Source organism: Mizuhopecten yessoensis, unplaced genomic scaffold (genome assembly GCF_002113885.1).
Source record: "Mizuhopecten yessoensis strain PY_sf001 unplaced genomic scaffold, ASM211388v2 scaffold9525, whole genome shotgun sequence".
Classification (NCBI taxonomy): Eukaryota; Metazoa; Mollusca; class Bivalvia; order Pectinida; family Pectinidae; genus Mizuhopecten; species Mizuhopecten yessoensis.
In genome coordinates this window covers 213763-237433 of record NW_018408091.1, presented here as the reverse complement: position 1 = coordinate 237433, position 23671 = coordinate 213763, and the positions used below count along the sequence as shown (strand labels likewise).

The 23671-nt window shown below is 38.3% G+C and overlaps 1 protein-coding gene across 3 annotated transcripts; it reads left to right on the top strand.

Moving 5' to 3' along the window:
* Positions 1-252: 252 nt before the first annotated feature.
* On the top strand, positions 253-23053 carry LOC110458272. Of its 3 annotated transcripts, none has more exons than XM_021509896.1 (6): positions 253-354; positions 4162-4830; positions 6037-6561; positions 11063-11125; positions 20441-20470; positions 21608-23053. In XM_021509896.1, the coding sequence occupies exons 2-6, from the start codon at positions 4206-4208 to the stop codon at positions 23032-23034; spliced, it is 2670 nt and encodes an 889-aa protein (XP_021365571.1). In that variant the 5' UTR covers positions 253-354; positions 4162-4205; the 3' UTR covers positions 23035-23053. The 3 variants fall into 3 exon arrangements, with proteins under 3 accessions (XP_021365571.1, XP_021365574.1, XP_021365572.1); XM_021509899.1 differs by having other exon boundaries at positions 21589-21773; XM_021509897.1 differs by lacking the exon at positions 253-354 and adding an exon at positions 2941-3013.
* Positions 23054-23671: the final 618 nt, after the last annotated feature.

Genomic DNA, 23671 nt, shown 5'->3' with positions numbered 1-23671 from the left:
AACTCAATTATATTATGGCTATTTGCCATCGTCGGCACATGAAGAATAAACGTTAACGTTCAAGATATATCAACACATTGAAAAGAAGTTGAAGAGTCCTCCCAAACTGTACAAAACACGTATATTGTCTAGTAAATACGTAGTAAAACGGCCCACGTGCCCAAACTTCATTCAATTGATTGGTTGAATCGGATATGCATTATGGGAGTAATGTTGTCACGTGTGTTTCTGCTTGTTGCCATAGTGATCTCCTTTACATGCACAGGGAGCTTCGAGCCCTGTGAGTTTCCCGTCTGCCGGAGACGATCGGATCACCACACTTTAAAATCAACACCATATCCATACTGTCAGCAGGTAATCATTAATTTACATAGCACTGACATCATAATTATGAGATAAATATTTAACTGTGTGTTTTACGAAATAACTTAATTGAGAAATGGGTGTGGTGTTTCTCTTATCCCGATCGTCGTTTTATAAATACACATCTATCAGTTGTGTTTTCCTAGATTTATCGTTCCTGTATGAAAATAGGAGATAGTTTTTCATCATGGTATCAAACAGTTATACATCAGATAACATTTACGGATATATAGTCAGAAAAGAATTACTAATGATAATAAAAGCGAAACAGAAAGTAAATAGTTAGACTAGGCATTTGAACGAAAATAAATTGAAATATATATTTTTTCTTCAATGTAAAATCGTCTAGAAATCTTTGAAATAGAGTATGTCTTTGGTAAAAGTAAATATATGCATTAATTGAAAAAAAATACATAAGAGAAAAAAAAAACACTTAAAGGGAGATAAACCGTACGGGAATCACTTCTTCTATGGCAATCGGGAACCGTCGGCACTTTCCGTAAATACCTCGGGAGTAACTAGAGGCATTCGGCACACCTCGGATGAAAGGTACCGGAATCGGCCGAGGTTTGCCGAATGTAACTAGAGGTTGCCGCCATATTGTTATCTCATTACCATATCGGGACCTACATTGCGAGCAGTGTCGTTCAACCAGACTCTTGTTGCCTGCGCAAGCTACGTCGAATAGAGAGTCTGGTCAAACCCAGTGCTTTCGTTTTGTGACATCATAACGAGGCTTACCGAGATTCTGGTAAATGTTTTCATTGGTCAAAGGTTGACACACCCTTTTTTAACTTTTGAGTAGCCCAAAATTACATTGAATATTTTAATTCATTAAAAAATTACCTGTATATGCATTCCTGAAGTATCCATGTTTTCACTACTAACGAGAAAAATGTAAGAAAATGCTTCAAAAAGAATACTTTCATGTATTTTCATTGAATATTTTACAATAATTCATGAAGCTAACAAGGCTATTGATACAAGTCAAGCCAGACTACCTGAGTGAGAACTTGAAGGTGTTTTTAGTGGTGTACAGGTAAAATCTCACATGCTTTGCATGCTTTTTTTCTAACTTTGGTCAGCCTTGTTGGCTTTGTGCTTACTTCTTCTTCCTTCTTGCGTCTGCATGGACTTGGTCCGCCCAAGTACGGGAGAAGACTCCTGTAATAGGAGTGTAAAACGTCCCGGAACTGTGCGCTATGTACAATTTGGAATGGACTTAGAATTTTATATATTAAGATATGTTACTGTCATATAATATGTGAATACATTAATAAAATAAAAACATTGAAGATTAACAACATTTTAACATATATACAATTTGCACAGTGCATGGCCTTGTGGATTAGTATAGTGATCCCTTCAATAGTTAAAGTGGAGATGACACTTTTGAAGGATTCACGGGAAAGAGGTCATGCACACAGATTCAGGTAGGGTATTCCAGTCTGTTATAGTTTTGGGATAGAAGGAATTTTTATAAAAATCTTGAGTAGTGGAAATTTGTTTAAATTTGTGTTTATATACCTCAGTACGACTGTCTGATTTGACCATTTATATGTCTTTCGGTACTTCGACCAACCCCCAATTAAATGTATAGAATGCAACAAGTCTGGCTTTAGTTCTTCTATTTTGTAAACTGTCCCAGTTTAAGGATTTTATCATATTGGAAACTGCACCAGGAGTACGATCTGAATAATCATTATATACATATCTAGCTGCCTTCTGCTGAATCTGCTCAACCTGAGTGATTTGATGATTTTTGTATGGATCCCAAACAGGTGAGGAGTATTCCATGACTGGGCGCACTAGTGATGTGTACGTAAGGGTTTTAACCTTACGTGTGCAGGTTTTTATATTTCTACGCAAAAAAACAGGAGTTTTATTGGCTTAATTTGCATGTAACGTTATTGATGTGTGGTCCCCAATCAAGATCATTGCTAATGGTTACTCCCAGATATTTACTTTCTTTTACAAACTCTAATGTATGGTTATGTAGTTTATAATCAAAAGAAATTGTTTTTTTTTTTTTTAGATATATGGATGACATAGGATTTTTTCCGGATTGAAATTCATTTGCCAATCTTTTTCCCATTGTTCAAGGTTGGATAAATCATTTTGGAGTGATGTTCCATCTGATTGGTTATTGATATCTCTATACAATAGACAATCGTCTGCAAAAAGCCTAACTTTACAGTTAACATGGTCTGGTAGGTCATTTATAAAAAGTAAAAATAAGGTTGGGCCTAAAACTGCTTAGTTATGATTTATTCAATGGAAATATATGGCATTATTCTGGAGATTTGACACATTTTCTTACATTGTTCTCGATAAAAGTGAATACACAGGTACTTCAGGAATACATGTATAGGTAATTTTTTCCATTAATTTCATTATTTATTGAAATGTGTTTAATAGCGTTGACATAACGTCCGGAAACGAAAGTAAAAACACTGCCCTCTGGTGATGGTAATTTTAAAGTACTGTGTTTGACCAGACTAATTGAATTACAAGTGATCAAGCGTCTGGTTGAATGAGACTACATTGCAAGGAGACCCACTTTTCTACAAACAAAGATGGCTGCCTCCATGAGCTAACATGTGAAAGGGATGGATTCTGAGTAAATCATTAGCGTTTATGAGTTTAAGATGTGCGTGTGTTTATTCAAATTTNAAATATATCAGGTGACCGTTAAGGCCCATGGGCCTCTTGTTTCTGATGTACTATATTGATGTTATTTAGATGCGGCATTATATGAAATAAGCTCATGGAGTTATGTTGATAATCACACAGGCTTCAACTTCAACAGGATACTCCAAAACGTTCAATATACTGAACATTATTTAGAGGCTCCTGTTTGAAATTCTGAATGTATATAAACAATAGTGATATATATATGATATCTATAACCACGGACTTAGATCCGTGCTATGACAGAGGTAGTACTGGATCTATTTTTAGAGTTCTTACTCTGTGTTTTATATAAAGTAGTGTTGTTAAACTTCTTGCTTTATTGTCCGAGTTCCAAACACCTATAATACTCATAAGTCAGGCCAAATAAAAGTATGTTTCCTAGCCCATTATATTTTGACTGCTGGTAGGTTATCAAAAGATAATTTTTTTACAAACATTTTAAGTCATTATCATGAACAATTTGGATAAATGTAAGTAATTTGTAGGAAATTTTAAGTTTAAACATTTTTAAATTATCAGTATTTTCTTGGAATGCACTGATTCTGAATCAGTGTAAACATGATTTTTTTAACCCAAAATTACGGTAAACCCCTGCAAATTCTTTTTTTTAAAAAACCTGTCTTAAATTAAATATCACCTACTCGGTAACAGAAATACTCAAATTTTATCATAGGTCATTCAGGGTGATTTTTCACAATATTTACACATGTGCTGAGTATAAACATATACATGAAATGCTAACTTTTGTTGTGTAGACACTGATTTGTAAATGGCTAAAACTATAGTCTCATACCAAATTCATTTTTTTATTCTTGAACAATTATGAAGCCCACATACTCCACTTCATTTGAGTGCTGATTGTTTTTAAAAAATTTGATAATTTAATATTTCAGGGATTATTCATTGTACAAAACAATCACCCATGGCCAACGAACGCTACTGTACACTGCCACCTAATATCATTAAAATATCACAAAAGTGTCATCATACAAACACACACACAATGAAATCAGTTACAGTAATGTTGAAAATTTGAAGAACAAATCACTGTATAATATATTTTGAGTGTATGTGTGTAGAATTCTACTGTTCTCTATCTCCTAGGCTCATCAATCTCCTCCATTGGGGTGCAGCAGCTTTAATTGAAGATGGCCACAAACTATCCTTCCAGTAGTGAAACCACAAACTTTGCCCGACTGTCCCGACTAGTTATCGACATCTGTTCAGACCTTCTCAGATCAGTGCTGAAAGTTACACTACCACCTCCAGGACTTACAGCCATTCTACAGAGTCAGAGAGTTCACCTTTACAAAAATCTTGAACGTCATCAGCAACAGATTTTATATCCCTCAGGTGGAGTGTTTACAGGTGCCCTTGGGGACTTGGACTTTACTCTTCTGTACAGACTGATTCGAAATATCCAGGGTATCAACATACTACCACATCAGAAAGGTTGGGGGAGGACACCAGACAATGCAGACAGGTCCCTTTCAGCTAATATTGATCGGTTGAGAGTCCAGAGGAATGAAGCTTACGGACATCTTCCCACAGCTTCACTGTCTGATGCAGACTTTAACGGTAGGTGGGCCATCATCCGTCAGAGTGTCCTTGAAATAGAAACGGGCACTCTTACAGGAGATGTGTTTATAACAGCTGTAGACGCTCTACTGACCATGAGCATGGACCCTGATACAGAGAAGAGTTATATACAGGAACTTGAGAAACAATACAATGCTGAATTGGAGGTCAAGGCCATTGTACAGGAGATAAAAGGTCAGTTATTTACTTAGCACTTGATTATTTAATAAGTTCTCATTAATGAAATATAGTATTATTGGATTGGCAGCATGACCTTTGGGTCTTGGCCAATGTATAGTCAACTGCCTATATTTTTAGCTCGCCTATTAGAAGAATGGGGGGGGGGGGGGGGGGGCGGGGGGGGGGGGGGGGCTCAGTGTCCCTCTTCTGGTGAAAGTTTTTGGATAAGTTTTTTCCAGATAGTATTGGATCATCACACTCCATAGTAATACTGTTGTCAATTATAAGGTTGAGATATTTATATGGAGTGTAAGCAATGTGCTTAACCAGATTTTCATATGTAATATAATAGCAGCCTACAAATATATCAAATATACAAAGGGATGGAGATCCAACGACCTCTCTTGGTATGTTCAGCGAGGTTCAGCATACCCCAGTTGATGGATTTCTATGGAATTCACTAGTCCGGCATAAGAGTAAAGAAGAGATGGCCAGACAACATCAAATGGGGAGACTCTGCAACATGTTAATTGATTAAAGTTACTGAGTCTCCCCATTTCACGTTGTCTGGTCATCTCTTCTTTTGAAATGTACAACATGTTTAGGTACAGCAAAACCTCATTATATTGCCAGAGGTCAGAATAAAGACCTCTATTTCCCAAGCTGGACTGCTCGTTGCGAATGAATATCCTCTTGTATATTGGTTTCCGTGCCCTTAAGAAGTGACTGTGATTTCGTACTCGTATCAGTAGAAACTGCTGAAATTACTGAAGACTGTCACAGGCATGTGTACAATCTACTCATGGAAATAAAAAACTAGAAACTTAAAACTCCAGGTTTAGAAAACTTATGCCATGGTGCGGCGTCCATTCTCTGTCCATCCGCCTCCATTGCCCGTCACCCGACGTCTGTCGTCCGGCTTCCGTCATCAAGGTTTTACTTAAAACGACTTCTTAAATAAACAATAGGCCATGGGTAATGATATTTGGCCAGAAGCATACTGGGATGAAGGGATACCATGTTTGTTCAAATGAATGACCTTCACCCATATTCAAAGTCACAAAGGTCAAATATGTTAAAATCTTTAAACAACTTCTTCTGAATAACTTAAAGGTAATGGGTGATGATATTTGGCCAGTAGCATGCTGGTATAAAGGGCTACCAAGTTTGTCACAATTTTTGACTTGCATATATTTAAACTTAAATGTATATGTCTTGCAGTTAAACAGGGGGACATGGCAACAGACATCAGTGATGTTGCCACCAGACAGGGAGCCATGGCAACCAACATAAGTGATGTTGCCACCAGACATGGAGCCATGGCAACCAACATAAGTGATGTTGCCACCAGACAGGGAGCCATGGCAACCAACATAAGTGATGTTGCCACCAGACAGGGAGCCATGGCAACCAACATAAGTGATGTTGCCACCAGACAGGGAGCCATGGCAACCAACATAAGTGATGTTGCCACCAGACAGGGAGCCATGGCAACCAACATAAGTGATGTTGCCACCAGACAGGGAGCCATGGCAACCAACATAAGTGATGTTGCCACCAGACAGGGAGCCATGGCAACCAACATAAGTGATGTTGCCACTAGACAGGGAGCCATGGCAACCAACATAAGTGATGTTGCCACCAGACAGGGAGCCATGGCAACAGACATCAGTGATGTTGCTACCAGACAGGGAGCCATGGCAACAAACATCAGTGATGTTGCTACCAGACAGGGTATCATAAAGGGTAAGATCTAAATATATGAATAAAAACTAGTAAAGCTACCTGTCTGACCAATGTTTTGTTCAGGGATTTCCCTCGACTAGCCCATGCGCATAGCACACCATTTCTTTGTAAACAAAATGACTGGTCGTGTGAAGTAAGCGAAAGAAAGGGTTTGGTTCGTGTCGGCAACGAGGTGAAAAGTTGCCAAATGGTCAAAAGATAGCGCAAGTAGTACGTTACGGAATCATTATAACAGGTGGGAAGTATTCAAAGGAGAAAATAACTGCCCTAGCAGTTAGTACACTGCATGTATTCTTCCGGATAGCCGGTTAAGCTGAAATGGAATTGACAGAAATGCTAGCGCTGTTTATGTTATGAATACATATCTAAAACTATTAACTAGCTCGCTAGTATCTTTGTCCGAGTTTGAACACAGATCAACTTAGTTTAATATGTTAATGGGCATGTATCGGAGAGAGTTTACTTTGTGTTTCTATAATTATGCTGTGGTTTAGGCGAAAGGAAGGGTAAGTGACTGGTTAGTTTGATTTTGCCATGAGGCCCTCCAAGGGATAACTTGTGATGGCCACAGCGTATTCTGTTCTCTCCTCTGTCGGTACTCGGGGTCAAATGAGGATATGTGCGCTATTAGATTTACATAATTTATAATATTACCGGGTTCAGCAAAATGGTATGATTTAATTATGTTGCTGAATTAAACAATTTTTGTTTGTTTTTACATACAAGATTTAAATAAGAACAAATATGAATACCCGGCCTCCTCTGGCGCGACGACGCAATATATAAAAAGAATCGCTCTTTGTCAGAAAGCTACATTATCTCAGCTAGATGTCAAAATGACGAACCAGGATGAATAACTGAGGAAGGAGAACCTACTTCTAGTAAATAGGATCGCATAACATTTGTTTTTTAAATCGCAATTTTTCAGCAGTTCATGCATTCTTTCATATGATGTTGACTTAGAATGTATGATCATATAACAACCTTTTCTCTATAAAGAATTAATTTTCGACTTCAGATAGAATCGGAATACATATTGAAAACAGGGGGGAAACATTTGTTTACGTTGTAAAAATGATGTGTGCTGCTGATAACTACGGCTTCTGTTTCGGACAAAAAAATAATGATTAAAGAAAAGTTGTCTCAACATAAAAAGGGTCCATTTACCAGAATGCTTTAATCTATGTAAAGTATTGAAAAAATATAATTATCAAGTATCTCAACACGTTCCATATCTGACACATATTCTACATGTACACGTAGTGGTATTGCCATACAGTTTATTATGTGTGATGGCTAATATGACTTACTAAGTGTTAGCGTATGGAGACAGTGAAAGTGGGAAAGAGAGAATACATAAATTTATATGCATGGTCTAGAAAAAAAGTTTGGCCAAAGACATTGAGCTGTACAATTTAATAAAATAATTCACAAACGTTTCTCTTTTTTATGCGCGTGTAGTTGGTCATTGTAAAAACATTTGAAAAAGGATATTCGTCTCGTGAATATTCCTGATTACAGAAAGGTTTGTCCCATGGTTGAGGGAAGGTGTTTAGCCCCGTAACATCTGTACCGGTCACATTCAGGTACTAAATTCAATATATATTTATATATATCTACTTTATGTTTATGCCTATTATCATTATTGACATTTAATTGTAAATGTATGACGGGAGAAGGCTGTGATAAATTATAAAAACTTGTGCCCTATCCCTTGTTCAATTATATTGGCAAAAAATATANAATCGCTCTTTGTCAGAAAGCTACATTATCTCAGCTAGATGTCAAAATGACGAACCAGGATGAATAACTGAGGAAGGAGAACCTACTTCTAGTAAATAGGATCGCATAACATTTGTTTTTTAAATCGCAATTTTTCAGCAGTTCATGCATTCTTTCATATGATGTTGACTTAGAATGTATGATCATATAACAACCTTTTCTCTATAAAGAATTAATTTTCGACTTCAGATAGAATCGGAATACATATTGAAAACAGGGGGGAAACATTTGTTTACGTTGTAAAAATGATGTGTGCTGCTGATAACTACGGCTTCTGTTTCGGACAAAAAAATAATGATTAAAGAAAAGTTGTCTCAACATAAAAAGGGTCCATTTACCAGAATGCTTTAATCTATGTAAAGTATTGAAAAAATATAATTATCAAGTATCTCAACACGTTCCATATCTGACACATATTCTACATGTACACGTAGTGGTATTGCCATACAGTTTATTATGTGTGATGGCTAATATGACTTACTAAGTGTTAGCGTATGGAGACAGTGAAAGTGGGAAAGAGAGAATACATAAATTTATATGCATGGTCTAGAAAAAAAGTTTGGCCAAAGACATTGAGCTGTACAATTTAATAAAATAATTCACAAACGTTTCTCTTTTTTATGCGCGTGTAGTTGGTCATTGTAAAAACATTTGAAAAAGGATATTCGTCTCGTGAATATTCCTGATTACAGAAAGGTTTGTCCCATGGTTGAGGGAAGGTGTTTAGCCCCGTAACATCTGTACCGGTCACATTCAGGTACTAAATTCAATATATATTTATATATATCTACTTTATGTTTATGCCTATTATCATTATTGACATTTAATTGTAAATGTATGACGGGAGAAGGCTGTGATAAATTATAAAAACTTGTGCCCTATCCCTTGTTCAATTATATTGGCAAAAAATATATTTGAAGCTAAATAAATTTAAATCCTGAATATTGGCAAGTGTGCAATTAACTTCTGATGATGAATAATTACTGTTCAATAAGTTTGAATACAGACTTAGAAATCATATTACTTGGTTTCATAGCGCGGTAAGAAGTTGTTGTTGCCTTACAGCCCCTCCCAATGATCCTTACTTATGCATACGGTAAACCTTCGGTCAGTTCAAACAAAATCAAATAAATATTGATGAACCTGTTCAGATTATACGAAATTATGCTTCAGAAAATAAGCGTGAGTTCGAACTATCGGCAAAATATTCGGCAAAGTGTAAATCAAGTCACAAACATATACCCGACATATTTATAAATGGGTGAAATGATAGTATATTATTTCATTCGATGTTAATTGATCATTAATTTTCTTCATTTCGAGATAATTATGATCGTTATTGCGAAGCAGAGGCCATTGTGTGCAGGCCCCAAAACAGTACACGATTCATTTGTGACACAAAAGTTAGACTACCTAGTTTGTATCAGATACCTAAATATGGAATCTCTGCGTGGTTAGGTTTTATTTGAATCAGAAACTATTTTATATATTATTTCGTAATGAATGGTCCGTTTAATAAATTGAAAACATAGTCTACATAACCTGTTGCGTTAACAAAGCGCAACTGTAAATATAGGTCTATATGTTAGTAAAATTAGGCCAGAACATCAACATGTCTGCTTTAAATTATAAGTGATATAGTCCTAATACCTACCAAACTTATTTGACACCTTCAAAATTACCCATCGCTAATTGGGACACCTGTGGATTTTGGAACTGGACATGAATGCTAATCACGTCACTCACAATGGCTGGGCGGCCGATCCCTACCGCGACATATCGCGTGTCCTGCCCTACCTGGTGTGAGCTGGGCAATAATTAAGGGATGTCTGGTGGCAATTAAATAATCAAAATGCTTAGTTAACACTGTATTTGACAATACACGGGCGATTTCTTAGTTTGCCATACAGCGTGACATCAGTTCGTACTGATCGCATGTTATTTATACATTGTCGGGGCCTAAGTTGCAATTGGCTGTCTCATGCACGATGTATTTTTCAAACAATGTAAAAAATGAATCAACGCTAAAACCTGTGACATATATTTATGGTTTGTTTGTCACAACTGTAATGCAATGCTCACACATACATCCCATTACACTAAACGTGTCTGTTGATCAAAGTATTGGCATTTTTCCGGGGCCGATCGCCGCGAGCTTTCAATGGAGTTTGCCGAAAAAAAATCGTTCTTCATTTGACAAGTTTGGACTATCCGAATTAGGGTCAATCAGAGTTTGAACTATCACTAGCTAGAAAATTATTTTTTTCATTGAAAAAAATATGTGTTCGAACTATGAGCCGATTCGAACTGACCGGAGGTTTACCGTATTGATCTTTGGGACGGGTAGAAAAAATCAGGCTGGCCACTTGAATTGTGACAAATCAATTTTGTTATTACTATTTTATGTGTATGTACCCCTGGCCCTAATGAGAATTCATCTGTCATTGACAGTAAGAATTAAATTTTGTAGCATTTTGCATGTATACAAATACCATATACTTGTCATAGTGGCAGATAATATGACATTACAAGGTTAAGTTGATGTACACGGTTCCCATTACGATATCTAACATGGGACTGGGTAATAGTACATGTAAAGAAAATGAAGAGCAAAGAAGACAAACGATCATCTTCTGCAGATCTGACAAAGATCCTTCTAGGATCTTGTTATAAATCAATCACCAGTTTTGACATGTTCTGCCATTGTATATACTTACAGATGATGTCACTGCTGTTAAAGACAAGCTAGATGTCCTGGCAACAAACACCAGTCGCAAGAAAGGTACTGACGATAGTTGTTATAATTATGTGTATGCTATATCAGACATGTCTGTCCATAGTTAATATCAGTATATAGTCATATGATAACGTAGTGCACCAGCAGTAAGGGGATGCATTGCAAACTATCTGGATTTATTGAGAATGTGTTATTGTCTCCTCTTTCAAAGGAGAGTCAATCAACATTTTTCAGTCGAAAGTTTTATTAGCACATGAGCTTATGTTATGAAGCGGCGTCCATCGGTCAACTTTTCCCTTTAAATGCCACTAGTCCAGAACAGCCCAGTAGATTTCACTAAATTAATAAGTTCCAGAGCATCCTTAGGCCAAGGGGCCTTAATTTTGTATAAATGGTGGGTGTGCCCCCCGGGATGCAGAGGAACAGGGACCAAAAGGGGAATTAATGTTAAACATTTAAAATCCTTCTTCTACCATAGGGATTAAGGGATTTCATCCCAATTTGATCTGGAACATCCTTGGGCCAAGGGGACTCAATTTTGTATAAATGGTGGGTTTGGACCCACTAGGGGCAGAGCCGAATAGGGGAAATAGAGGTAAAACCTTTGAAATCCTTCTTCTATCATAGAGATAAAGGGATTATATCCCAATTTGGTCTTGAGCATCCTTGGGGCAAAAGGATTCTATGTTGTATCATTGTTGGGTGTGGCTACCCTGGGGACAGAGGGGTGGGGCCCTTTTGTTTCTAGTTGCAAAAATTTCATTTTGAAATTGATCAGAAAAACAAGATGGCCGCCATCTTTAATTTTGACATTTGAAGTTTGAAATACTGGATGGATTTTTCAGAAGTTTCATATGTACATCTTTACTTCATATCAATGACTTTTAAACATATCCAGGTGAGTGATACATGTCCTCTGGGCCTCTTGTTATTTATTAGTCCCCTACTGGTGAAACCGGGGGGGACTATAGGTTTTGTCTGAGTCCGTCCTTCACCAAAATCTGCAGGTTAAAGTTTGGGTTAAAGTTTTGTAATGGCTTACCATTCGCTTAATAATGATGTTAGGATGCTGATTCTTAGCATAGAGGTTCTTTAGGGGTCTAGCATTAATGCTGTGGATTGAAAATGGAAAATAATTTTATTTTTTGGGGGAATTTTTGACATGTTTTGGACTTAACTATCCTGGCCAAAATCTTCAGGTTAAAGTTTGGGTTAAAGTTTTGTAATGGCTTACCATTCGCTTAATAATGATGTTAGGATGCTGATTCTTAGCATAGAGGTTCTTTAGGGGTCTATCATTAATGCTGTGGATTGAAAATGGAAAATAATGTTATTTTTGGGGGAAAATTTTGACATGTTTTGGACTTCACTATCTTGGCCAACATCTGCAGGTTAAAGTTTGGGTTAAAGTTTTGTAATGGCTCACCGTTCACTTAATAATATTGTTAGGATGCTGATTTTATGGACAGAGGTTCTTTAGGGGTCTAACATTAATGTTGTTTAGTGAAAGTGAATAAATAATTCCTTTTTTTTATTTTTGACATGATTTGGACTTAACTATCTTGGCCAAAATCTGAAGGTTAAAGTTTGGGGGGCCGGTAGGGGACATGTATTGATTCATCAATACCCACAGAATGCTTGTTCATACAGTCAATACCCAACTCCCCAGGATCACTTATAAGGTCACCTGAGATTAAGTCTCGGTTGACCTATTGCGATCGTCTTTTGTCCAGCTTCGTCTATCCATAAACAATTTACATTTTTGACTTCTTGTCCAAAACCAATAAACTAGTTTCAATGGATCCATGATCAAAGACAAACAAAAAGTGAAATCATATGTATCTTAGCCCCTAGGAGTCAAATTGGCAAAAAAAAATCAACAATCTTCTTCTTCAGACCCAGATATGCTGGAATCAAAAGATACTTTATCAAACGTTTGAATTTCATCACTCCAAGGTCACCGATTCCCATCCGGGAAGAGGGTAAAATTTAATATAGTTTATTAGCTAACCTGGCCTGAAGGGGCATAGGGGTGGGGCTCTGTTTGAGGTTTGTTCTCGCTATATCTCAAGTACTGGACGGTACTTACAGCACCCAACATGGAGTGCTATAACTTTACTTCATACCAATTATTTTAAACATATTAAGGTGAGCGATACAGGCCCTCTGGGCCTCTTGTATTATGAACATGTGAGCTTATGCCATGGCGCAGCGTCCGGTGTCCGGCGTCCGGCAACTTTTTCCTTTAAAACGCTAATAGTCCTTAACTGCATAGATGATTTTGACCAAATTTGGTCTGGAACATCATTGGCCAAAGGGTTCTCAGTTTTGTATTAACGGAGGGTATGGTCCCCTGGGGGCAGAGACGTGGGGCCAAATAGAGGAAAAATAGGTGAATCTTTAAAAATCTTCTTCTTCTCAACCAATAGAAGGACTTTGACCAAATTTGTTCTAGAGCATCTTTGGACAAAGGAGCCTCAATAAACAGAGGGTGTGGCCCCCCTGAGGGCAGAGGGGCAGGGACCAATAGGGGAAATAGAGGAAATTTTTTCTCCTACTATACAAGCCAAGGGATTTAAACCAAATGCAGTCTGAACCATGCTTAGGTCCAAAAGAATCAATTTTGTATAAACTGAGGTGTGTGGGTTCCCCTTCTTTGTTGCAGATAGGTGGGGGCCCATTAGGGGAAATAGAGGAAAACATTAAAGATCCTTCTCCTTCTGTACTATTGAAGGGATTTTAACCAAACTTGTTCTAGAGAATCTTCGGGCAAAGGGAATTTAATATTTATAAATGGAAGATGTGCCCCCCCACCAGGGGCAGAGGAGTGGGGTCCAAAAGGGGAAATAGAGAAAAATATTTTCCCTTCTGTACAAATGAAGGGATTTAAACCAAATGTGGTCTGAACATGCTTGGGGGAAAAAAACTCACTTTGTATAATATGTATAAAAAGGTGCATGTGAGGCCCAAAAGGGGAAATAGAGGAAAATTGGGACATAACACAGAAACTCATTTTCTTGGTGTCTTTCCTACCAAAACAGATTTATATGTAGTTCTTCTTGCAACTTTGTTTATTGTACTCCTTTGATAAACCTGTATGGTACTCAGCAGGTTTTAAATTGAAAAATAAAATACCAGGTGAGCTATTAAGGCCCCTGGGCCTCTTGTTACTTCTATTTTTTCTGAAAGTGGCCAGCTATATATACCATACATGTTAGTCACTCCCAAACATCATTTTGTCAAGGAAACCACTGTCAAATAGGCACATTTGGATAATATATACTTTTGTTATTGTCACATCACAACAACAAATAACAAGTGACCATTAAGGCCCATGGACCTTTTGTATTGATATTGAATTGAAAAGGAAATGATCTTTTGTATAGGGTGGTGACATTTTTCTGCCAGCAACTTACCACAAGTTTACCAGACACCTTAAGGCTTTGTTGACATAATCTGAGAAGATGTCAATATAACCTATGAATATGTCGCAATAATGTTAAAAAAATATTGACATATTTTTAGGCACTCATCACATGATGGTGGGTTATTCAAATTGCCCTTCCTCCGTGGTCCGTTGTCTGACATTCGTCCTTGCACAATTCTTATCATCCGTCCTTAAACAACTCTATTTCTCAGAAAGTACCGGAGGGATCTTTCTCAAATTTTATATGCAGGTTCCCCTTGGTTCCTAGTTGTCGATGTTTTCTTTTGAGACTGAATCTTGGCGGCCATCTTGGATATTGACAGTGAATGTTTGTTATCGTTATTTCTCAGGAAGTACATGAGGGATCTTTCTTAAATTAAATATGTAGGTTCCCCATGGACTGTACTTGTGCAAGTTTACTTTTGAGACTGATCACAGATAAACAAAATGGCTGACAGACAGCCATCTTGGATTTTGACAGTGAATGTTTGTTACCGCTATTTCTCAGGAAGTACTCAAATTTGATATGAAAGTTCCCCTTGGTCCCCTTAGTTGTGTATGTAAGAGAAAAGATTGAACTGACGATAGACTAATGAAGATGGTATAATGGTGGGCGCCAACATCCCTCTCTTGTTACATTTTCTGAAAAGAAATTTTGCTGAGATAATTATCACGAAAGTAGGAAGCTTTTTATTATTTTAATGCTCTGCAGATGTGACATTAACTTGAAACTAATCTATGCAAAATAAAACAAGAGAAGTTTACCAATCATTTTCCTAGAAATTATAATATGATGTATCGGGGGTACCAATAGCTTATGATAATTAGGTTTATGCATGATTAAGCCTATTTTTAGCTCACCTGGTCCGAAGGACCAAGGTGAGCTTATGCCATACCGCAGCGTCCTGCGTCCGTCGTCTGTCGTCCGTCAACTTTACACTACCAGTCATGAACCACTGAGCGGATTTTAACAAAATTTGGTGTGGATCATCCTTGGGTGAAGAAGAACCGATTTTGTATAAATGGTTGGTCTGGCCCCCCAGGGGCCTGAGGGGCGGGGCCAAATAGGGGAAATATAGCAAATTATTCTTTAAAATCCTTCTTTGTCTGTAGGAATGAAAGGATTTGGTCCATATTTGGTCAAAAGCATCCTAGGGTGAAGAAGCACAAATTTTGTATAAATGGTGGGTCTGGCCCCCCATGGGGCTGAGGGGCAGGGCCCAATAGGGGAAATATAGCAAATTATTCTTTAAAATCCTTCTTTGTCTGTAGGAATGAAAGGATTTGGTCCATATTTGGTCAAAAGCATCCTAGGGTGAAGAAGCACCAATTTTGTATAAATGGTGGGTCTGGCCCCCCATGCGGCTGAGGGGCAGGGCCCAATAGGGGAAATATAGCAAATTATTCTTTAAAATCCTTCTTCTTCTGTAGGAATGAAAGAATTTGGTCCATATTTGGTCAGAAGCATCTTTGGGGGAAGGGGAACAAAGTTTGTATAAATGGTGGGTCTGGCCCCCCTGGGGGCTGAGGGGCGGGGCCCAATAGGGGAAATTTGGCAAATTCTTTAAAATCTTTCTTCTGTAGGAATGAAAGGATTTGTTCCATATTTGGTCAAAAGCATCCTTGGATGAAGAAGAACCAATTTTGTATAAATGGTGGGTCTGGTCCCCCAGGTGCCTGAGGGGCGGGGCCAAATAGGGGAAATATAGCAAATTATTCTTTAAAGTCCGTCATCTTCTGTAGGAATGAAAGGATTTGGTCCATATTTGGTCAGAAGCATCCTTGGGGGAAGGGGAACAAAGTTTGTATAAATGGTGGGTCTGGCCCCCCTGGGGGCTGAGGGGCGGGGCCCAATAGGGGAAATATAGCAAATTCTTTAAAATCCTTCTTCTTCTGTAGGAATGAAAGGATTTGGTCCGTATTTGGTCAAAAGCATCCTTGGGGGAAGGGGAACAAAGTTTGTATAAATGGTGGGTCTGGCCCCCCTGGGGGCTGAGGGGCGGGGCCCAATAGGGGAAATATAGCAAATTCTTTAAAATCCTTCTTCTTCTGTAGGAATGAAAGGATTTGGTCCATATTTGGTCAAAAGCATTCTTGGGTGAAGAAGAACCAATTTTGTATAAATGGTGGGTCTGGCCCCCCATTGGGCTGAGGGGCAGGGCCCAATAGAGGAAATATAGCAAATTATTCTTTAAAATCCTTCTTCTTCTGTAGGAATGAAAGGATTTGGTCCATATTTGGTGTGAAGCATCCTTGGGTGAAGGGGAACCAATTTTGTATAAACCGTGGGTCTGGCCCCCCAGGGGCCTGAGGGGCGGGCCCAATAGGGGAAACATAGCAAATTATTCTTTAAAATCCTTCTTCTTCTGTAGGAATGAAAGGATTTGGTCCATATTTGGTCAAACATCCTGCGGCGAAGGGGAAGAAAGTTTGTATAAATGATGGGTCTGGCCCCCCTGGGGGCCTAGGGGCAGGGCCCAATAGGGGAAATATAGCAAATTCTTTAAAATCCTTCTTCTTCTGTAGGAATGAAAGGATTTGTTCCATATTTGGTCAGAAGCATTCTTGGGTGAAGGGGAACCAATTTTGTATACACCGTGGATCTGGCCCCCCTGGGGGCTGAGGGGTGGGGCTCAATAGGGGAAACATAGCAAATTATTCTTTAAAATCCTTCTTCTTCTGTAGGAATGGAAGGATTTGAAGGATTTGTTCCATCTTTGGTCTGAAGCATCCTTGGGTGAAAGGGAACCAATTTTGTATAAACCGTGGATCTGGCCCCCCAGCTGCCTGAGGGGCGGGGCCCAATAGGGGAAATATAGCAAATTATTCTTTAAAATCCTTCTTCTTCTGTAGGAATGGAGGGATTTGTTCCATGTTTGGTCTGAAGCATCCTTTGGTGAAACGAAACCAATTTTGTATACACCGTGGATCTCGCCCCCCAGGTGCCTGAGGGGCGGGGCCCAATAGGGGAAATATAGCAAATTATTCTTTAAAATCCTCCTTCTTCTGTAGGAATGAAAGGATTTGGTCCATATTTAGTGTGGAGCATCCTTGGGTAGTCGGGAACCAATTTTGTATACACCATGGATCTGGCCCCCCTGGGGGCTGAGGGGCGGGGCTCAATAGGGGAAACATAGCAAATTATTCTTTAAAATCCTTCTTCTTCTGTAGGAATGAAAGGATTATAGGGGAAATATAGCAAATTATTCTTTAAAATCCTTCTTCTTCTGTAGGAATGAAAGGATTTGTTCCATATTTGGTCAGAAGCAGTCTTGGGTGAAGGGGTACCAATTTTGTATACACCGTGGATCTGGCCCCCCTGGGGGCTGAGGGGCGGGGCTCAATAGGGGAAACATAGCAAATTATTCTTTAAAATCCTTCTTCTTCTGTAGGAATAAAAGGATTTGGTCCATAGGAAATATAGCAAATTCTTTAAAATCCTTCTTCTTCTGTAGGAATGAAAGGATTTGTTCCATATTTGGTCAGAAGCATCCTTGGGGGAAGGGGAACCAATTTTGTATAAATGGTGGGTCTGGCCCCCCTGGGGGCTGAGGGGCAGGGCCCAATAGGGGAAATATAGCAAATTATTCTTTAAAAATCTCCTTCTTTTGTAGGAATGAAAGGATTTGGTCCATATTTGGTCAAAAGCATTGTTGGGTGAAGAAGAACAAATTTTGTATAAATGGTGGGTCTGGCCCCCCTGGGGGCTGAGAGGCAGGGCCCAATAGGGGAAATATAGCAAATTATTCTTTAAAAATCTCCTTCTTTTGTAGGAATGAAAGGATTTGGTCCATATTTAGTGTGGAGCATCCTTGGGTAGTCGGGAACCAATTTTGTATAAACCATGGGTCTGGCTCACCAGGGGCCTGAGGGGCGGGGCCCAATAGTGGAAACATAGCAAATTATTCTTTAAAATCCTTCTTCTTCTGTAGGAATGAAAGGATTTGTTCCATATTTGGTCAGAAGCAGTCTTGGGTGAAGGGGTACCAATTTTGTATACACCGTGGATCTGGCCCCCCTGGGGGCTGAGGGGCGGGGCCCAATAGGGGAAATATAGCAAATTCTTTAAAATCCTTCTTCTTCTGTAGGAATGAAAGGATTTGGTCCATATTTAGTGTGGAAAAGTCCGTCATCTTCTGTAGGAATGAAAGGATTTGGTCCATATTTGGTCAGAAGCATCTTTGGGGGAAGGGGAACAAAGTTTGTATAAATGGTGGGTCTGGCCACCCTGGGGGCTGAGGGGCAGGGCCCAATAGGGGAAATATAGCAAATTCTTTAAAATCCTTCTTCTTCTGTAGGAATAAAAGGATTTGGTCCATAGGAAATATAGCAAATTCTTTAAAATCCTTCTTCTTCTGTAGGAATGAAAGGATTATAGGGGAAATATAGCAAATTATTCTTTAAAAATCTCCTTCTTTTGTAGGAATGAAAGGATTTGGTCCATATTTAGTGTGGAAAAGTCCGTCATCTTCTGTAGGAATGAAAGGATTTGGTCCATATTTAGTGTGGAAAAGTCCGTCATCTTCTGTAGGAATGAAAGGATTTGGTCCATATTTAGTGTGGAGCATCCTTGGGTAGTCGGGAACCAATTTTGTATAAACCATGGGTCTGGCTCACCAGGGGCCTGAGGGGCGGGGCCCAATAGGGGAAACATAGCAAATTATTCTTTAAAATCCTTCTTCTTCTGTAGGAATAAAAGGATTTGGTCCATATTTGGTGTAGTTCCATATTTGGTCAGAAGCATTCTTGGGTGAAGGGGAACCAATTTTGTATAAACGGTGTGTCTGACCCCGCTGTAGGCAGAGAGGTGGGGCCCAATAGGGAAAATAGAGGTGAAACATTTAAAATCCTTCTTCTACCATAGGGATTAAGGGATTTCATCCTAATTTAGTCTGGAGCATCCTTGGGTGACGTCGACTCAATTTTATATAATTGGTGGGTATGACCCCCGTAGGGGCATAGGGGTGAGGCTCTGTTTGAAGTTTGTTATCGCTATATCTCAAGTACTGGATGGATCTTTCTGAAATTTCATATGTGCTAACAGCACCTACCATGGAGTGCTATATCTTTACTTCATACCAATTACTTTAATTATATTCAGGTGAGCTAGAGTTATCATGTGGCAAGTCAATGTCACACCCAAGCATTAACATGATAAATAGTCGAGTTGCTGACTAACAAGATTAATATCTCGGCAAAGATTGCAGTCATATGTCAATATAATTCGTTAATTTTGTCCACGAAAACTGAGAATATGTCACCATCCTCTCGGATCATGTTGACATAATTTAGAGAATATGTCAACATACGTAAATCATAGAAATAGAAAGTCAATGGCAAAAATATGTCATCCTCAAATTATAAAGTGTTGACAAGTCGGATCAATATAATATAAATATTAATGTCAGATCAATATAATATAAATATTAATGTCAGATCAATATAATATAAATATTAACGTCGGATATTAATGTCGGATCTATATAATATAAATATTAATGTCAGATCAATATAATATAAATATTAATGTCAGATAAATATAATATAAATATTAATGTCAGATCAATATAATATAAATATTAATGTCAGATAAATATAATATAAATATTAATGTCATAAATATAATATAAATATTAATGTTGGATCAATATAATATAAATATTAATGTCAGATCAGTATAATATAAATATTAATGTCGGATATTAATGTTGGATCAATATAATGTAAATATTAATGTCGGAACAATGTAATATAAACATTAATGTCGGATTAATATAATATAAATATTAATGAACTATTACGATTAACGGTTTTGCCGCAGAGATTTCAGATAAACCTCACTGTAAGATAGTAAATAATTTTTGCAATAAATTGTTAAGTTTATATTTTAATTGTGCTGTACCCTATATCATGTGGGTGTCTTTATTTTTCAGAGCTATCACCAAAGATAGAGGCCATGATAGGTGAGTTTTATAGCCAGAGTGTACATCGCGAGAGGGGAAACGTTGCAGATGATAGGTGAGTTTTATCAGCCAAAGATAGAGGCCATGATAGGTGAGTTTTAAAGCCAGAGTGTACATCGCGATAGGGGAAATGTTGCAGATAATAGGTGAGATTTATAGCCAGAGTGTACATCGCGATAGGGGAAATGTTGCAGATGTTAGGTGCGTTTTATAGCCAGAGTGTGCATCGCGAGAGGGGAAACATTGCAGATGATAGGTGAGTTTTAAAGCCAGAGTGTACATCGCGAGAGGAGAAATGTTGCAGATGATAGGGGAGTTTTATAGCCAGAGTGTGCATCGCGAGAGGGGAAATGTTGCACATGATAGGTGAGTTTTATAGCCAGAGTGTGCATCGCGAGAGGGGAAACGTTGCAGATGATAGGCGAGTTTTATAGGCAGAGTGTACATAACGAGAGGAGAAATGTTGCAGATGATAGGGGAGTTTTATAGCCAGAGTGTTCATCGCGAGAGGCGTAATGTTGCAGATAATAGCTGAGTTTTATAGCCAGAGTGTGCATCGCGAGAGGGGAAATGTTGCAGATGTTAGGTGCGTTTTATAGCCAGAGTGTGCATCGCGAGAGGGGAAACGTTGCAGATGATAGGTGAGCTTTATAGCCAGAGTGTACATCGCGATAGGGGAAATGTTGCAGATAATAGGTGAGATTTATAGCCAGAGTGTACATCGCGAGAGGGTAAATGTTGCAGATGATAGGGGAGTTTTATAGCCAGAGTGTGCATCGCGAGAGGGGAAACGTTGCAGATGATAGGTGAGTTTTATAGCCAGAGTGTACATCGCGAGAGGAGAAATGTTGCAGATATCTTTAACGATGATCACCCCGCCAGAATAACATGCACCATTTATACTAATTCAGTTTTATGCTATCAGCTTAATTGTTCACCTCCTATTATGAAATGACTCATACTGGAAAAAATAACCGTATTGAATTGTTAAATAGTTAAGTATTGCAAAACATTGATAACACTGCTGAACCAGCCCTGCTTTGATAAAATAAATTGTGGTACTTTGTAACTTGTTCAAAATTCTCCCTTTTACAGTCGTATCATTTCTCGCTTCATAGTTTCTAATTGTTCATACAGAAACAACTCAAGCCATGATCAAAGAAGAAAACAAGAAGAGGTTCATTGTCACCAAAGGTTTCTGTGATGCTAAAGAAAAGCTCCAAAAGAACAGGATCGTTGTAATTAAAGGTAACACTGGCGATGGAAAGACAGCGACAGCTATTCAACACCTTCACTGGCTGAGTTATGAGCAAGAAGGGAGACAACCCCTGCAGCTCAACAATATGGAGGACTTTGATTTGCTAGCTCCAAATTCACAATTTGTTGTTTTTGTTGATGATATATTTGGGGAGAAAGTTTTGCATGAAAAGGAAGTAGGGGAGTGGAACAAAAGGATCAACTCTGTAATTCCAAAACTGTGTGGGGATGAAAAATCTCAGGCCAATTTTCTAGTCATAACGGTTCGTAATGAAGTATTTAATTCTTTAAAAGAGCATTCTTTGGGAACAGTTTTTGCTGATCTAAACATTATTGATCTGAGTTCTAACACATACACAATTGCAACAGAAAAGATGGATCTTTTAGATCTGTATGAGCCTAAAAATGGTAAATTTAAATGGACAAGGGAGGAAAAAGAAGTAATTATATTTTGTGCCCCAGACATTGGATTCCCACAATGTTGTTGTTTATTCAGAGAATTTCCTGAATTACAGAAAGAAAGAGTCAATTTTTTTAACAAACCTCTTAAGTTTTTGAATGAAGCATTGTCAAGATTAGGGGAATGTTCTGCCCTTTTGTTTCTCTTCCTCAGTGGGGGGATTTTACCCATAAAAGATCTAGATCCAAACGGTGATAAGGTCAACAAGACATTGTTAGAGGAAGCATTTGAAACTAATTTCAATAATGGTGAAGATGTGAAAACCACATTAACTTATAAGCAAAAAGTAGGATTTGTAAAGAAAAGTTTAGACACATTATCAGGATTTTTGGTTGTGAAGGGGAAAGATTGGATGTCTGGTGAGGATGTATACAGATTTTATCATGATTCTATATATGTGGCAGTGGCACTTTTGTATGGAAAAATCACACCTATTGGCTACATACAGAATTGTCCCAGCAAATCCCTCAGTTATCTAACAACCTCCACAAACTCTCCAGACGGGATTGTCATATCATGTGATCATTATACATACATGTGTGAACGTGTGCTTAAAGATTTTGAAACTGAGGAAATTGATTACGGTACTAGTATTGGCTCTCTATGTGTATGGAATGATCCTGTTTTTGTTGAAAAATTTGTCAGGTTGTTAAATGACAGAAGAGTTGATCAAACTTCTGTATTGAATAAAGCATATTTATATGGTGCAAAGGACTGTGCTTTACATCTTCTGCGCGAGGGTGTAGAACCTGACAAGGAGACACCATTTTGTGTGGTTATCGGAGGGAGTGTGGAAGTGTCACGTAAACTGCTGCAGTATGGATGTCATTTCAACAGCAAGGAATGATAAAAATTACAATGTCCTGCATGAGGCGTGCAATTGTCAGAGAGAAGAGATGGTGACCATGTTGTCTGAGACTTATCCAAACTTGGTATACAACACTGATATATTCGGATTAAGCTTGCTCAATGCGGCAAGGACAGGAAGTTATTCTATGTTTCTCACATTAGAGAAAACTTTACTTCAATCGATGTGTAAAATTGAGGATAATCAACACAAGTGTGAGTCAGTAGATGGTCGTGTGCATGTGGTACACAGGAGTTGTGTGTGTGCTCAGTACATGGCTCAGTTAGTGGAAATAACGGGGAAGACGGTGTTACATGAGAGTTGTGTGTGGGGAAACAGGGAGGTTTGTCTATATTTATGTCAGTCGTACCCAGCACTAACCGCAGTTGTAGATAAGGACGGCCGTCATTTTCTCCATCATTTAACTTGGTCATTTAGGCCAGATGTACTAGACTGGTTCACTGAGTGTGAAACTCATATAAAACAATACCTAGAATCTACAGGACGTAAGTATGACATCACAGCCATACTTGACAATAAGGGGAGAACAGTGTTACATTACATTTGTGAGAGGGGAAACAGTAAGCTATGTTCATATTTATGTCAGTCATACCCAACACTAACCACAGCTGTAGAT